Source organism: Culex quinquefasciatus, chromosome 2 (genome assembly GCF_015732765.1).
Source record: "Culex quinquefasciatus strain JHB chromosome 2, VPISU_Cqui_1.0_pri_paternal, whole genome shotgun sequence".
Taxonomy (NCBI): Eukaryota; Metazoa; Arthropoda; class Insecta; order Diptera; family Culicidae; genus Culex; species Culex quinquefasciatus.
Window position 1 is genome coordinate 188919827 of NC_051862.1, and position 16966 is coordinate 188936792.

Here is a 16966-nt window from a genome sequence, read left to right on the forward strand (position 1 = left end):
GCCACCACCCACCCACCGCAAACAAAACGCGCGTTGTTGCTCCAGCGGCAGATATAAATCGTTGAAACATTTTGCGGTTGTGCTGGAAACAAACGTCGAGCCAGAGAGATGGGGATTAATTTAAGACATTTCCTGGAGCGCGGGTGGTTTAGAACGGGGGATGTGTTTTGCATTGAAATTTGGAGAACAAAACAGGAAAACGCTTGGTTGAGTTAATTGAAATTCTTGAGTTTCGGGTCGGGTTGACTTGAATTTTGAAAACAGCTGTTTGCATAAAATTTAAGTTTTTCTTTTTGTCATATTGCTTGGCTGTAGTTATTGTGTAATATGATTTAAAGGAGTCAAATACTATCATTACGACTGCATGATCTATTTTAAGTTGAAAAGTAAGAGTCTTCTACTGAATATGAGCTTGCCAAAGCTGATGTTAGCTTGTACAGCCACTCAATACAACCACAAAACCTAACCAACGTTCCCCTCCCAACCCGTCTTTTCAAGGCACTAAGCGCCAAACATCGCAACAATCGTCCAGCGGTCAGCGAGGTGGAGGTGACCGAAGCGGAACCGTCCCGCACACCGGAGGACTCGGTGTGCAGCGTTGAGGGCCCGACCGACACCGGCACCGTGACCGGTGCGGAAATTTCGGGCATTTCCAGCTCGAAATAGCAGCCCTCGGCGAACAACAGCAACGGCCATCACCGCCCTCATCCTTCCCAGCAGAGCAAGTATCGCTTCTTCTACCAGCCCCAAAGCCAGCAGCAAAGGCACAGTCAGTCGCAAAAGTCATGCTACCGAGAGTACAACTTTTAAGCTTACATCACCGGTTTGGTACATTCAGTTGCTTCAAAAAGTTAAATTCAATCAAATCAGGACCAAAATCATCCAAAAGAAAACATCTGAGTGATTTTTAACACAATTACATCACCAAAATGGCTTAAAATTGTTTGGTCTGTTGGTATCTCATTTCAAAAGCAACTGAGTGTGCGCCCAGATATCCTACCCCTCCAATATAGCCAGGATTCGAGGCAGATGGTGGATTGAGTGACAAGATGGCTTTATTGTGCCAAGCAAGGAAGAAGGACGGAAGGCATCAACCACCCACGACAGTTTTTACAGTCACCAGTCACACACCGTTTGAGGTGTGCAACAGACGCGATGATTAATGAAGTTTGTATAAATAAGTAGCTAATTACCATCAGAGTGTGTTGTGTGGAGCAACGAGGACGAGACGGGGGGTGTTCTTCCTTAAGAAGGTAGAGAGGAATGTTTCGAATGATTTCAAAGAATACTGCATAAATGTGTAATTCCAAGCAAAAAGCTTCTCTTTTCTACGATTGGTCTGCGTCTCCAACAAAGTATCGCGTGAGTTTTGTTTTGTTTTTAACTTTCCAGAGTAATAAATAGCTCAAATAAAAGTGATTAAGCAACTCTGCATTGATGATGTATCTGAACTGGACATTTTATTTAAATAGCGGAAAACTGTAAAAGTGATGAAAATTGGTCGAAAGGTATATTCCTTCGGTTTATTGGATGCTTAAGTTTAAAAAAAATAATTTTGAAATGCCATTTTTAATGGACAACACAGACATACAGACGTAATTCATTAAACAAACATTGCCAAAATCCATCAGTCACTTAAAAAGGAAGAGGAAAGGCAGCAACTATCTCAATCTGGTGGCCAATGAGCTCTCTCGACCAAAACTGGAAATTAATTTTATTTGATTTTTATTATTTTCATTTTTTAATTTGATAAAACTTTGTGGGGGTTTTCCCGTTTACCAAAAAAAGCTATTTTATCCATACAAAAACGTTACTTAAATATTCAAAAATTCAAGGAATTTTGTGATCATTTTGTGGTGTCTTCAGCAAAGTTGTAGATATTAATGAAGATGATTCAGAAAAAATAGGTTCGCTAAAATTTGATTTCCCAAAATTGTTTTTTTTTTTTTTTTTATTTATTTTTTTTTTATTTATGTACCATTTTTGTATGGACAGCTGAGCGAAATCGATCTTTTTTTCAATTTTAATTTTTGTATCTTTTAATCCGGCTGAACTTTTGTGGTGCGTTTGGTATGCCCAAAGAAGCCATTTTGCATCATAATTTCGTCCATATAATTTTCCATACAAATTTGGCAGCTGTCCATACAAAAATAATGTATGAAAATTCAAAAATCTGTATCTTTTGAAGGTATTTTTTGATCGATTTGGTGTCTTAGGCAAAGTTGTAGGTATGGATAAGGACTACACTGAAAAAAATGATACACGGTTAAAAAATTGGTGATTTTTTATTTAACTTTTTGTCACTAAAACTTGATTTCCAAAAACACACTTTTTTTAAATTTTTTTTATATGCTCTAGACGACATCAAATGCCAACTTTTCAGAAATTTCCAGGTTGTGCAAAAAATCTTTGAACGAGTTATGAATGTTTGAATCAATACTGATTTTTTCAATGAATCGAAATGATGGTCGCAAAAATTTGTCAATTTCATTTTCGTTGTAAAATCAAATTTGGAATCAAAAAGTACATAACAGATATTTTAATAAAGGGCACCGTTTTCAAGTTAAAGCCATTTTGAGGTAACTTTTTTGAAAATAGTCGCAGTTTTTATTTTTTTAAATTAGTGCACATGTTTGCCCAATTTTGAAAAAAAAATTTTTTAAAGGCTGAGAAAATTCTCTATACTTTGCTTTTTTAAACTTTGTTGATAAGACCTTTAGTTGCTGAGATATTGCCATGCAAAGGTTTAAAAACAGGAAAATTGATGTTTTCTAAGTCTCACCCAAACAACCAACAATTTTCTAACTTCGATATCTCAGCAACTAAACAATATTTCAAAATTTTCAAATCAAGTCTAATATTTCAAAAGGGCCAAAAATTCAATATTACGCCCTTTTGGAATGTTTGTCTTCATTTTAACATTTTGAAAATATTGTTTTCGAAAAGATCGGAAAATTAATATTGTTAATCGGACCATTAGTTGCTGAGACACGACGTTAGAAATTGGAATATTAGGGTGAGACTTAGAAAAAATATCAACTTTTTGTTATTCGCTTTGTTATTCGCTGTATCTCAGCACCACTGGTTGCAAATCTTCAATGTGTTATACGAAATTTTGTGAACTCTAGATTAAATTTTCAAAAGGTCCTATCTGAATAGGAAACCCATGACGCATAGGTTGTTTTGAATATTTTCAGGAATGGACAATCATGGACACTATTTAAAAAAGTAAAAAACCTGAATTATCGGACAAAATTTAACATTGAATGGCTATATTATGAAAACGATGCGCTCAATCAAAAAATTGTAAAGTACTTTTCAATTCGATTTTACATAACAAAAATAAGTCAACACATTTCATGTACATGCTTTATTTTTTTTTACAAAAATCACTATTTAAAATAAATCATAACTCGTCGGCAAAATTCCATTAGTATTCGATTGACAGCCATTTTCTTAAATCAATAAAACAATCATTTTCCCCCCTGATTTGTTGTGAATTTCAGGACACTCATTATTAAATATGACTGCAATTAAATTAAAATAAACTGTTTTTCAATTTTAAGACCTAGACGAATTCTAAAGATTCCGCGTTTTGTACTCCGGATCCGTTGGTAGACATGAAACTCATAGCCCAAGTTATATACATACCCAGAGTTTTTTTTAAACGACCTATAAGCTATTGTGTTTTATATGTTTTTAGGTTCTATTAAAAACACTCTAGATATATCCATAGCTGCTAGCGTTCCGTCCACTTGACAAGTAATATTGTACTAACACAACCACAATGCAGCACTCGTAGCATGGAATAAAATTGCAATATAAAGCAAACCTCCCCTGGGACGATGTACGAGTTTCCACATCCGTACCGAGCGCAAACCCAACCCTTAAAAAGTCAAACAATGCAAGAGCAACAAATCTCATTTCGAATCGTTCCAATATTTACACACAATAAGCTTCCTGGTTGCCTTCCGGAAGCTTCAAACCCTCATCCGCCGCCGTCGGCATCTGAGTATTCCCGAGAGTTTAGTTTTATGTAACAAAATGTCGTCCCCAACTCCGAGTGCTGTCCGTCCCGGAAGATGGATCGATGTCTAGCGGTTCCATTACACCCCGCTCAGCTGCATCTCCACCACGCCACGACAGGTGCGCTTCTTCGTCACCGAAAAAAAGTAAGATTTTCACCCGGGGAAAACTTTTACTTCCCGCGATGATGTATTGTCGATTTCACGAACAGCAACTTTTCCGCAAAATTGAACGAAAGTTTTCGTCGTCGTCTTCGTCGTTCGCGGTAATAAAGCACTTGAAGCACTCGTCGGAAAAGTTTCACCGCCGGTGGTCGGTGGCAAGATTCGCGAAAGAAAACTTTACTTCTGTTGCGCGAGCAATCTTACTTTCCAACTACTTATATTTTCCGTTGAGGACGTGGTAAAAGATTCTAAACCTGAGACTTTAACTTCCTGGTGGAGCTTTAGGGTACAGCAGACGATCGAGGGTAAAATGATCTCGATTTGAATTGCGAGGTGATACTGAGAGCATTTTGCTCACAAATTACTTACCTGCACATCAACAAAAAAATAATCAATTCCCGGATAACGACTGTTTGTGTTTTTGCATTTAACTGAGAGTTAAATGCTCAGAACCAAATTTGAGAGCTTTTTCCTCCTACTTGGAAGATGCATGCAGATGATCATTCGAAACTATTCCCGACATCTTTCTGCTTCGAAGAATGTAATGAAAATTGTACATATAGCAAAACAACGTTGAGAATGTTTAGCGTGCTAATAAAATGAAAGAAAACAAAACTGCAAATTGTTACCAAGGGCATCCCTGTTTTAAAACAATGGTATCGTTTCCGTTCGGGTAGGTTCCCGTGAAGGAACCGAGTGTTTGTTTTGTTATATACGCTTAACACGGCAGTTCGAGCAAGTTTAAATTGCTCTGTAAATTAATTGATTGTAACAAACCACCAGGAATCGCCATCGCTTGAAAGTACGTAGCCTGTAAATGAAAAAAATAATGAAATAATAAGGAAAACACAACCCAAGAGCTTAGCTTACTAATGCTTAAATCGCGTATTCATTACGATAAATTGGCATCGATGTGATTAATTCTTTAAACTTTCTCGGCGAAATGCACAACGTAAACGATGTAAAACTTCTTTAACTAAAACACATACACACAAACATAACTATATTGCTAGGAAGAATGGTAAAAAAAATCCCACAAAAACCGTACTTAAGTATTTGTTGTTCTCCTCTTGTTCCCCCCATTTAACGCTAAGTGATTTAGTCAGTGATAAGGAAAACAAAACTGTGCGCCAAGCCAACTAAAAACGCTAAACTCATCAAGAACAAAAACGCAAAATTTCGATGACAACTAAGCAAACTAAAACAATACACATGTGAATGCCGCATGATGGCGGAAAACTACTCACAAGAAGTAAACATACACGAACTTTTTGAGTTACTATTTTAATAAAAAAAAACGCTTTAGTTTCCTTCATTCGTTCTTTGGATAACGCAAGAACATCCAGAAAGAAGTTGTAAACAAACGCCAAAGGAGAGTACTTAAGTTGTTGTAAGCATGTAAACCAAAAACAAAAATCATGTAAAACGCGCGAACTTTCTTTGCCGAAATGTTTTGCACCAGTCGTGTACCAGGTCGTGTATTGGTAAAAAAAAATGAGCAAAACAAAACAAAAACTTGTCGTGAATAAACCGAGTAAAAGTTAGTGATAAAGAAACAAACGACAAAAAAACACTCAGAAATACACACACACAAATGAAGTAAAAATGAAACGAAAACATCCACCTTAAACAAAAGAAAACACAAAGAGATAATTCTTAGAGTTTTACAGAAATTTAGAAGTTAGAGAAATGCAAGCAAATGAAAAAGGAGCAAATTCACATATACAAAGAAAACAAAAAAAAACACAGCATCACCACACAGACACCCAGGGGGGCCAAAATGTCCTAGAGAGACTTGTTTTTCTTCGGTTTTTAGATTGTTCGAGAAAAAGAGAAAAAAAAATGTTGGGGCACGTTCAAATTGCTCGTGCCACGTTTGAGACAGGATAGAGGAAGGAGAATAACACGAAATCAAAAAAATCACACGCTAATCCGTTGAAGCAGTAAAAGGTCGCCAAATTTGGGAAGGGTTAAGGGGAAAATATTTGAGCCAGATTTAAGTTGGGAATGCGTGTGTTTGTCTGTTTGAAAAATAGACACAAACACAAACTAACGCTATAGAAAATATACAACTTTGGTGGGTAATACTTTACCCGAAAAAAAAACAAAAGAACAAAACAAAACATAGTATAAATGTAGAGATGCGCTTATAGCGAAATAGATAACGGAAGATAATAATGCTAATGAGAAAACAAAAAACTAGTGAATAATACTGGAAGTAAAATCAAATGTAGAATAATGCGTACAATTAAAAATACAGATTAAAGCAGAGAAAAATCACGAAGATCTTGCTCAATTTGGATGACAGCAATTTCCCTAAAAGACGACAAAAAAACATATCCCGAAAGATCTGTTGAAATTTGGTTCAGAAATTAATATCATTATTTGCAGTCATCGGAATCAATTCGGAATATCCACAATCTTGGAACAGTTATTATATGTCAAAAGGATGAATAAGACAGCTTTGCTGTTGTAAAAATATCAAATTTCAATTCTCAGCGACTACAATTATCATGCCTGAAAAATCATGTCCCAAATATCACTGAACTGTCTCGATACTCTCACAGCCACACATAGCCGACCACGTTTTTTTTTTTGTATTTTCACACTCGTGTTTGACATTCTCCTTAACCCTCTTAGCTGTGTTTGTGTCGGAACATAATTCATTGCGGGTTTCGAGAACGAAAGATTCAGCGGTGAGAGCGCGTGATCGAGGAAAAAGGAGTAGTGATAGAAAGAGAAGGCCCTTGCCGAGAATCACGACTGTGTTATACAGTCCAGACTCGATTATCCGAAAGCATTAGAAAAAATTCATTTCGAATAATCGAATCACGAAAAAAAATTCTACTTTAAAGTGATTTAGAAATTTTAAATCCAAGATGGCGGCCAAAACGGCAGTAATAACACATTGAAAAATTGCATTTTAAAATTTAAAAAAACATACAAATATTCAAATTTGACATTTGGTGTCGCAGAACTCGAATTTGATGCTAAAAGTAAGAAAATGAAAAAAAAACGAAAAACATTTTTTTTGTCGTGATTATCCAAAGTTTCATACAAACCTTCGGATAGTCGAACTTTGGAAATCGAAACTTCGGATTATCCGGGCTTCGGATAATCGAATCTAGACTGTACTATGATATTTTTATGCAGGAATTATAAAATGATAGTTTTTTTTTCTACCACTCATTCGCTGCTGCACACTGCATTGCACCGTACTGTTTTTGGAGTTTGTGTATTTTTCAACAAAACATTTCAAGATTATTTTATCCTGATTTTTTTTTCTCTAACTGTAGGATGTTTTGATCGATTTGGTGTCTACAGCAGTGTTGTAAATTACTGAGGAAAAACTATCATTTGATGATTCCTGCACCAACATATCAGAGAGTATAGCGACCGTCACCATAGCATATTAGTTCTCTTCTTATATCTTGTGATTTCCAGCACGAGCATTCTCTTTATATCACTCACTTTTCTTTTATTCGCTCAAATCACTCGCCGAAGATTATTTTGTTTACTCAGAAAACCACAGAGAAAGACCACGAGAGGGGGATTGGGAACCGACCACGCATTACGTCCCGTAAAACTGCGTTGGAAATTTTTGTTTTGAGTTGAGTTTGTTACTGAGAATTAGTTTTTACAATCTGGTCTTCAGCAAAGTTATAGTTTATGGCAGGGGTGCCCAAACTTTAGGCCCTGCGGGCCAGATCTGATTTCTCTGAAGCAGTGGCGGGCCGGAACAAATGTTGGTAAAAGTTTAAAAAAGTTTAACAAAAAATCATAACATTTATTTTATTAGGTTGTTTCAAGTAAACAATTAAATAAACTTGTGTTACAAATAAAATTCATATACCTTGATTTTTAGTAAGAAAAATAAAGATTACTTTCAAAGATTCGAGCCAAACATTTCATTAGGGCACAAAACCAAAAAGTAAACATTCGGGATTATTCCACTATTCCACTCCATAGTACACTCCCTACATGTCCTCCAAGAATCAGATTGATAGCAAACAATTTCCTATTGAAAAAATCAAAAACAAAAGGGCACATAACAATGTTCACTCCAAACCAGAAAAAAGTTCAATTGTGCCCTTTTCTTTTTCGTTAGTTTTCGTGGTCAAGAACTTTCTATGTTATAAAGTGAACTTTTCATACATTCTTAACACTAATTCTCTTCAAAACAAAGTTTGGTTAACGTTTCACCAAGGGTTTCTGCAGAAAAAACTTCGTCGAAATACAATATTGAATACGGCCCGCGGCTGCTGTTCAGTACACTTTTGAAGAATTTTAATGTTTCACATACCTTATCTGCTCCATTCGATCATAAAACTTCACCAATTATCAAAATTTCCACTGAATTCTCATTATTTCTAACTAAACAAAAGGGCCCATAAACATCATTCAAAACAACAATCCGGTGACAGCGCTTTAGTGCCCTTTTAGTTCTCTTCGAAATTGCATTTAGAAAGGGCCCATTATGAACAGCAGTTGAAAGCTAAAAGGGCCTAATAACGAGATTTTTAAAATTATGAGTTTTATTGCGAAAATCAACATAAATTAAGAAGCAGTAAAGCAGTTGAGGATAATGGTGTGTTTTATCGAATCATCAGTAAAAATACCATCAGTCATGCTTATTTTTTAAATAGGAATTGAAACAAGTTGTCCATTTTTTGCAAGCGATTTTCTCGAATCGCGGTTTTTGCTTTTGTGCCCTAATGAAATGTTTGGCTCGAGATGTGTTCATCAAATTTATTTTTATTTTGTTTAGGTTAAAATTGTATTGTAATTGTTTTTGTCGATTGAAATTCAATAACCTGATATCATTAACTAAAAAAAACATTCAAATTGCGTCGCTGCAATTATTTTCAGTTTGAAAAATCAACGAGACAACGAACGAAATTTTGATTCAAATCTTCTCAACGAAAAAAAAAAAAAAATTGCGTTGTTGTGCACCTTTATTCAAATAATTTACAAAGCATTCCAAAATGATTTTAAAGACACGAAATTTAAAAAAGTGAAGAAAAATATATATCTGATAGTTTTTAATTCGTCATTCTTCAAATTTCATAGAATTAGTGAAGTTCATGAAAAATTGAACTTGATTTTATGACTCATTTTGAAACATATTGTAATATTTCTAAAATGTTTGCAGCGATCTTTATTTTTGATCGAAGTTTTTTTCCAGCAAAACTTTATCATTAAAAAGTTGTTTTGAAAAATATTCATTATTTTTGCTCATTTATGAAAAAAAAACTATTTTAATCAAAATCCTCAAAAATGTAACAATTCAATTAGAAGTAAAAACATCCAAAATTTTAAGAAATTTAAATATAGTGTCTTTTTGCAATCTTTTTGCAAATTTTTCAAGTATAATAAATATCAATACAGAAATGATAAGAATTAAATTCAAACATAAAGAATTTTTAGATGTAAAATAAAATCATTTAAAAAAAATACAAAGGCAAATGACTTTTGATCTTGGGATTAATTTTTAAATTTTTACACTAAATTTATGAATTGAGTATTTCATGAACAGCCTTTAAGGCTGGTCATAGAACTATTTTGAAAAGCCGTCGCAGGCCGGACAAAATGGGCTCACGGGCCGGATCCGGCCCGCGGGCCGGACGTTGGGCAGGCCTGGTTTATGGACTATTACAATGAAAAAAAACCGTGTTTTTTTATTTAACTTTTTAATATAAATAGTTTTTATTTCCAAAATACGTTTTTATCAATTTTAATTTTTTTTTTCATCTGTTAAAGGGGATTAAAATGACATCTTTTGCGATAGAGTTGAGGATGGTGCAAAATCTGGTATCGGGAATGTATATTTTTGAAAAAAAATCAAATATTGTCAAACACAATTTCAAAACAGATGCAACAACTATATAGTTAATATTAAAAAAAAAGATTTTTTCTTTGTGTCATCTAATGAGCCCTCATTTCAAAAGATGTAACCCTTGTGGAATGTTCTGCTCTTTTCGATAATTTCGATTCTTTTTAATTAACTTCTTGAAATAGAAAAAAAAACCAATTTTTTGCGTTTTCAAATTTAATGCTGGATTTTTTTAGTTTCAAAATTATTATTTTTAAAAGAGCAGACATTTTTTTTGCAGGCAAGACGTATTTTTGAATCACAAAAAAAAAATCCGGATGATTTCACCTTGAAATTTATATAACTTGAAAACGATGCCCTTGTTTAGAAATTTATAGAGATTGCAAATTTGATTTTGTATTTAAACACGCTTTTTGAAATCTTGCTTGACAATTTTTTTTCTCAAAATCATTTTATTCAAAAAAAATTCGGTATCAGGTTGAACTCTGGCGCAAAAGATGCCATTTTTAGTCCTCTAAAACACATGTTTAATTCAAGTATTTGAAATAAAAAGCCAAAAAAAATCGGGAACTTTTCCGCATATATTTTTTTTTCTTCTAAAAAGTTCAGCTCCTAGAATCGGGGTCAGGTCAATCGGCAGAAAACCGAATGGCAGAATGCCGAATGGCAGAATGCCAAATGGCAGAAATTTCAATCGGCAAAAAAATAAATGGCCGAATGTTAAATGGCAGAAAAGGTCAAATGGCAGAATATAATATGGCAGAAAAGGTCAATCGGCAGAAAGGGTCAATGAGCAGAAAATTAAAAAGCCGAATAATCAAAAAGCAGAAAAATCAAAAGGCAGAAAAATTAAAAAGCAGAAAAGTTAAATGGCAGAATGTTAATAAGCAGAAAAATTAATTAGCAGAAAATTAATTAGCAGAAAATTAAATGGCAGAAAGTTGATCAGTAGAAAAAATTAATAGCAGAAAATTAAATGGCAGAAAATTAAACGGCAGAATAGTTAGTTGGCAGAATAGATAGTTGGCAGAATAGTCAAATGGCAAAACAGTCAAATGGCAGAATAGTCAAATGGCAGAATAATTAATTAGCAGAAGAGTTGAATGGCAGAATAGTTAAATGGCAGAATGTCAAATGGCAGAATAATTAATTAACAGGAGAGTTGAATGGCAGAATAGTCAAATGGCAGAATAATTAATTAGCAGCAGAACAGCGGAATAGTCAAACGGCAGAATAGTCAAATGGCAGAAATCAGACCGAAAAAACCACCAAAGGCAATGGTGAGGGGACCGTAAAAAATCTCAGAAAATAACAAATAATTGTGCCTGCATTTCTTATAAGAGTGTTCAAATGGGGAGAAATACCGCAATGTAGTACCGCCCTTTCAAATGTTGCTTCAGCCCAGTCACGAAATATTCTAGCAGAGCTGGTTCTGCTAGAACCCTGCTAAGAACGGTAGAGCATTTCTGCTAGAATGCTGTAAAAATTTCTAGCTTTGTTAGAACTGTGCTAGATCGTCGTAACTGGGAGATTTCTGCCACTTGAAGCAGTGTATGCACTTGGTAAGAAACCAGTCAAGGAAAATTTCAAATGGACAACAACAGCAGTGAAAGCAAGCCAGAGATGGTGTAGAAAATCCCCCAAAAAATCGCTCCGTTGTTCTTGCCCACTTGCTCTGGTGACAGTTATCGTTGTGTAAGTGGGATAGGCCAGCAAAATGAAAAGGTACCCTAGTGTGCGAACGCGTTATCTAACGAGTTATCTAAGCCCGATCTCACGCACACTAGCACGCCATTTGTTTTGTTTTTAACCACAATCTTTTCGTGTACGTACACGCAATACATGCGCACATAGATAACTCTATTGGACGTTTTGTGAAATGTACATTCCCAACTTCTATAAACATTTATAATTATTCACGGAAAGGAGTTCCATCGAAAATTTAACAATTCAAATTAGCTGGCTTCAAATTGGTGAAACAGTGATTTTTTTTGGTTAAATTAGCTAAAATTACAGGTAAATTTACCAACTTGGGATTGGTGAAACAGATAACCCTGATTGCTGATTTGCTATCCAAAACTGACAGCCCAAATCAAAATGACAGGAGAGATTTCACCAAAAATAACGGTGTTTCAGCACAATTTTGCGTATTTTTACCGAAAAACTAGCTCGAACCGACAGCATGGATTTTTGACAGATCGAGACCAAAACAAAGCAAGGGAACGTCTCGTATCGTGTTTGATCCTGTTTGAGCCGCTCAGTTCGCGGAGTTTGAAAGTTGAAAGTGCAAGTGCAAAAGGTGGTGATAGTGCGTGAGTGAATTAATTAAAAGGCAGGAAGACTTTCTGCGGGCCGAGATCTTCAGTTGATTAGGTGAGAATTTTTTTTTGTTTAGGGAAAGAAGTTAGAAGTTGAGCCTCTAATTTTTGTTTGGACGATGCGTAGGTAAAAAGTGGGGGCATCCTTTTGTCGTGAACCCTTTGGCCGAGGAGGTGGAGGCTGGCGATTGTCCACACTCCACTTTATTGTCTACGTGGCCAATGTTTGACAGATCCGAACGAGCAGGGCCCCTTATGCCTTTGAAGCACATAAAAAATAGAGTTAAATAATGTTTAATTAATTTAAATTAAGTGAAATTAAGTTCAATCAAGTTTTAATAAATAAAATAAAGTTAATCAAGTTTTATTAAGTAAATTGAAGTTGAATTTAAATTTAATAAGTTAATTTGAGTCAAATTGAATTTAGAAAAAAGTAGAATTCAGTAAAATTCAGTTTAATTGATTAAATTTAGTTAAATTATTAAGTTAAATTGATGTTACATTGTTAAATTAAATCAAATTATTTGATCAAATTTATAAATTATTGAGTTAAATTGATGTTAAATTGCAAAATAAAATTAAATTATGTTAAATTGATTAAATTTAGTTAAATTATGTTAAATTGATAAAATTTAGTTAAAATAAGTTGAACTTGGTTAAATTTAGTTAAATTCAGATAAATTTAGTTGAAATTAGTTCCTTTTTGTATAAGGATCATTCCATCTGAAGCGGAACAGCATTTGAAAATTACCATCTCCGATTCTGCTCAAATTTGGCAGAGCTGTTGAGACTATCAAAACATGCAAAAATCCCGAATTTCATCCAAATCAGACCACCCTCTCAATTTTTGTACCCTCCCAAAAAATCGACTTTTTGGCGATTTTTGAGCGAAACCCCTATCTTCAAACGACGATAACTCAGGAACCACAAATCTTAGAGAGTCGGTCTTAAACTCAATTTTGAAGGAAATTGGACGTAGAATCCATTTCCGTGATAACATTTTGGATTAAATTATTTTTTCTACTTGTATTGCGCAATTGAAAACTTTAAATGGCCGCATCTCAAAACAGTCCTATTTATTTTTTTAAATTTGACCTCACCATCGTATTCCCCGTCCAATTTTACATAAGAATCACTTATCGACAGAAAGGAATATGCTTCGATCCAGAGATATCGAATTTTAAAGTTTTAAGTATTTGAAATTACCTAAATTAGCTACACTCGCCGCATATGCTGAAGCACTTAATCGTGCTGATCAATAACTCGACAAAAAGTCGATTTTTGGGAGGGTACAAAAATGGAGCGGGTGGTCCTATTTGGATGAAATCCGGGTTTTTTTTGTTGCATGTTTTGATAGTCTCAACAGTTCTGCCAAATTTGAGCAGAATCGTAGATGGTAATTTTCAAATTTGCATTTTTTCTTGCACACTTCAGGTGGAAAACCCATAATTTAATAGAATTTGACGTAATATGGTTAAATTATGTTGTGTTAAGTTAAATTAAGTTAGATTTAGTTAAATTAAGTTAAATTAAGTTAAATTAAATTAAATTAAGTTAAATTAAGTTAAATTAAGTTAAATTAAGTTAAATTAAGTTAAATTAAGTTAAATTAAGTTAAATTAAGTTAAAATAAATTAAATTAAGTTAAAATAAGTTAAATTTAAGTTAAGTTAAATTAAGTTAAATTAAGTTAAATTAAATTAAGTTAAATTAAGTTTAGTTAAATTAAGTTAAATTGAGTTAAATTAAGTTAAATTAAGTTAAGTTTAGTTAAATTAAGTTAAATTAAGTTAACTTAAGATAAATTAAGTTGAATTCAGTTAAATTCAGTTAAATTAAGTTGAATTTAGTTAAATTGAATTAAATTAAGTAAAATTAAGATAAACTAAGTTGAATTAAGTAAAATTAAGTTAAATTAAGTTGAATTAAGTTAAAATTAGGTAAATTAAAATAAATTAAGTTAAATTAAGCTAAATTAAGTTTTTTATTTTGTCAATAGAATATCTCAACAGAGCCGTGCAATTAGGATGGTCAATTATAACAAAGTTCAAAAAGCCTGGAATCTATTGAAACATTCAAATAATTTTCTGGACTACCAAAACCGTACCAAGAATAGCGGAAAATCATGCTACACCAGCAAAAACTCTTGTTAAAAAAACAGCTTTGCAGGCAGCAACGGACTTTTTGTAACGTGATTTCAAAATTACTAGTTAAAACAGTCGAAAATTAGCTGAATGTACCGAGAAACGTGGCAAGATAAAAAAAACGAACTAAATCAGCCAAAAGGCTGGGTGAATAGAGCAAGCTTTGCAGGCAGCAATGGAGGCTTATGAAATAAAAACTTGTAGAAATAGCATAAAAAGTAGCTATTCTAACCATAGCCTATACCAAGAATAGTGGCAAAGTTAGCTAAACTAGCTAAAAAGATTTGTGAAAATATGTTGATTCGCAGCCATCAATGGAAAATTTTGAAAATTATTCCTAAAAAAACTCGTTAAAATAGTCTAAAAACTCGCTGGGCTAGTCATGAAGCTCACAAGAATACCTTAAAATCTAGCTAAAATAGCTAACAGACTTTCTGAAAGCAAACAGCTTTTGAGACTGACAGCATTTTTCCAGCTTACAAATTAGTAAAATTTATTTAGCTAGATTTACTATATTTTGGACCAGGATTTTTTTTATGATTTCTAACTCAAAAAAATTGTGGTTGAAGAAACAATTTTTAGGATTTTTAACTAAATTTTAGTAAGATTCACGATAAACCTTCTTTCCGTGTAGGGACCATCCATAAACCACGTGGACACTTTTTTGGGAATCTGTTACCCCCCCCCCCCCCCTCGTGGACAATTGTCCATACAAAAAAACTTTTTTGTATGGGTCGTGGACAATCGCCATACCCCCAAAGTGTCCACGTGGTTTATGGATGGTCCCGTAGGTAACTCGGGACTCCAATAACCAAACTTCAGTGCACAGAACGATTAGACAAATTTAAAATGTTTGTTATTTCCAGTTTTTTTAAATGGTCCTCTAAGCTATTGTGTTTCATATGTTTATGGGAGATTTGTTTACATTGCGTGCTCTTTTTTTTGTTTTTTTTTTTATTTTTTTAAAAAAAAGGTCCTATAAGCTATTGTGTTTCATATGTTTAAAGAACCTATTCAAAAAGACACTAAATGTTAAACAGTACACCCAAAGAAAATATATAGCTCAAAATCTGCAGCAGGGGATTTGCTACAGAAAATGTTACATTTTATAACAGTTTTTGCAGCAAGCTCATAGCTCAATTTTGCCCGCTTGTAAACATGTCAACGCAGTTCTCACCAACACATAGAATGCTGGCGCGTCCCCGCGCAACACTCCAGAGAGAACAATATGTTCGCGCTCTGTCCCTCACAATTCATCAAGCGTCCATGGCGCGGTGGTAGCGTGTCGGATCAGCAACCTAGAAGTTGATGGTTCAATCCTCGTTCTGTTAAGATTTTTTTCTGCAATACAATCAATCAGCCGTCGGTAATGTCGATAATTGTCGGTAACGGGCAAAAATGTCATACCCCTATATCGCAAAAAAATGCATGAGGACAGATTTCATGCAGATTCTGATATACTTTCATGCCGCCAAGCATCACAATCATGCGACCGCCGGTTGGGTGTACAATTTATTAAAAATGATTACTTTTATTGCATGAACTGTTTGATAAACTTGATAAACTGTTTATGTTGAAAAAACTAACTTAATCCACCTATGTGGTTGGAGCCTTCCTCACTTTTTACCAACAATGGGTAATATGAGTGGTTTGGACACATACTTCAGCTATTTTTTTAAATCCAGAAAAATAAGTACACAGATATAACTTAAGTGGTAATAACTCGATACAGGGTTGCCAGATCTTCAATGTTGTGGACTCGTTAGAAAGGTTTTTCAATTACCTAACCAACGATTGGTCAGATGATGGATCCGGACATCGTTTACATACATTTAAGTGAGATCCGGCATCAAAAAAGTACAAATATATCACTTAAGAGGTCATAACTCGAGACAGGGTTGCCAGATCTTCAATGTTGTGGACTCATTGAAAAGGCCTTTCAATTACCTAACCAACGATATGTCGAATGATGAATCCGGACATCGTTTACATACATTTAAGTGAGATCCGGCATCAAAAAAGTACAAATATATCACTTAAGTGGTCATAACTCGAGACAGGGTTGCCAGATCTTCAATGTTGTGGACTCATTAGAAAGGCCTTTCAATTACCTAACCAACGATATGTCGGATGATGGATCCGGACATCGTTTACATACATTTAAGTGAGATCCGGCATCAAAAAAGTACAAATATATCACTTAAGTGGTCATAACTCGAGATAGGGTTGCCAGATCTTCAATGTTGTAGACTCGTTAGAAAGGTCTTTAATAACCTAACCAACGATATGTCGGATGATGGATCCGGACATCGTTTACATACATTTAAGTAAGATCCGGCATCAAAAAAGTACAAATATATCACTTAAGTGGTCATAACTCGAGACAGGGTTGCCAGATCTTCAATGTTGTGGACTCATTAGAAAGGTCTTTCAATTACCTAACCAACGATATGTCAGATGATGGATCCGGACATCGTTTAC

At 34.3% G+C, this 16966-nt stretch overlaps 1 protein-coding gene across 5 annotated transcripts in view; it reads left to right on the forward strand.

Annotated features, from left to right (window-relative positions):
- Window positions 1-1829, forward strand: part of LOC6035260 (probable G-protein coupled receptor 158) — a 93494-nt gene extending 91665 nt beyond the window's left edge. For all 5 annotated transcript variants that reach the window (XM_038253987.1, XM_038253989.1, XM_038253990.1 and 2 more), the window contains one exon: window positions 499-1829. In XM_038253987.1, coding sequence (XP_038109915.1) covers window positions 499-666 — 168 coding nt within the window. In that variant the 3' untranslated portion in view covers window positions 667-1829. The remainder of the gene's footprint in view (window positions 1-498) is intronic.
- The last annotated feature ends 15137 nt before the right edge of the window (window positions 1830-16966 follow it).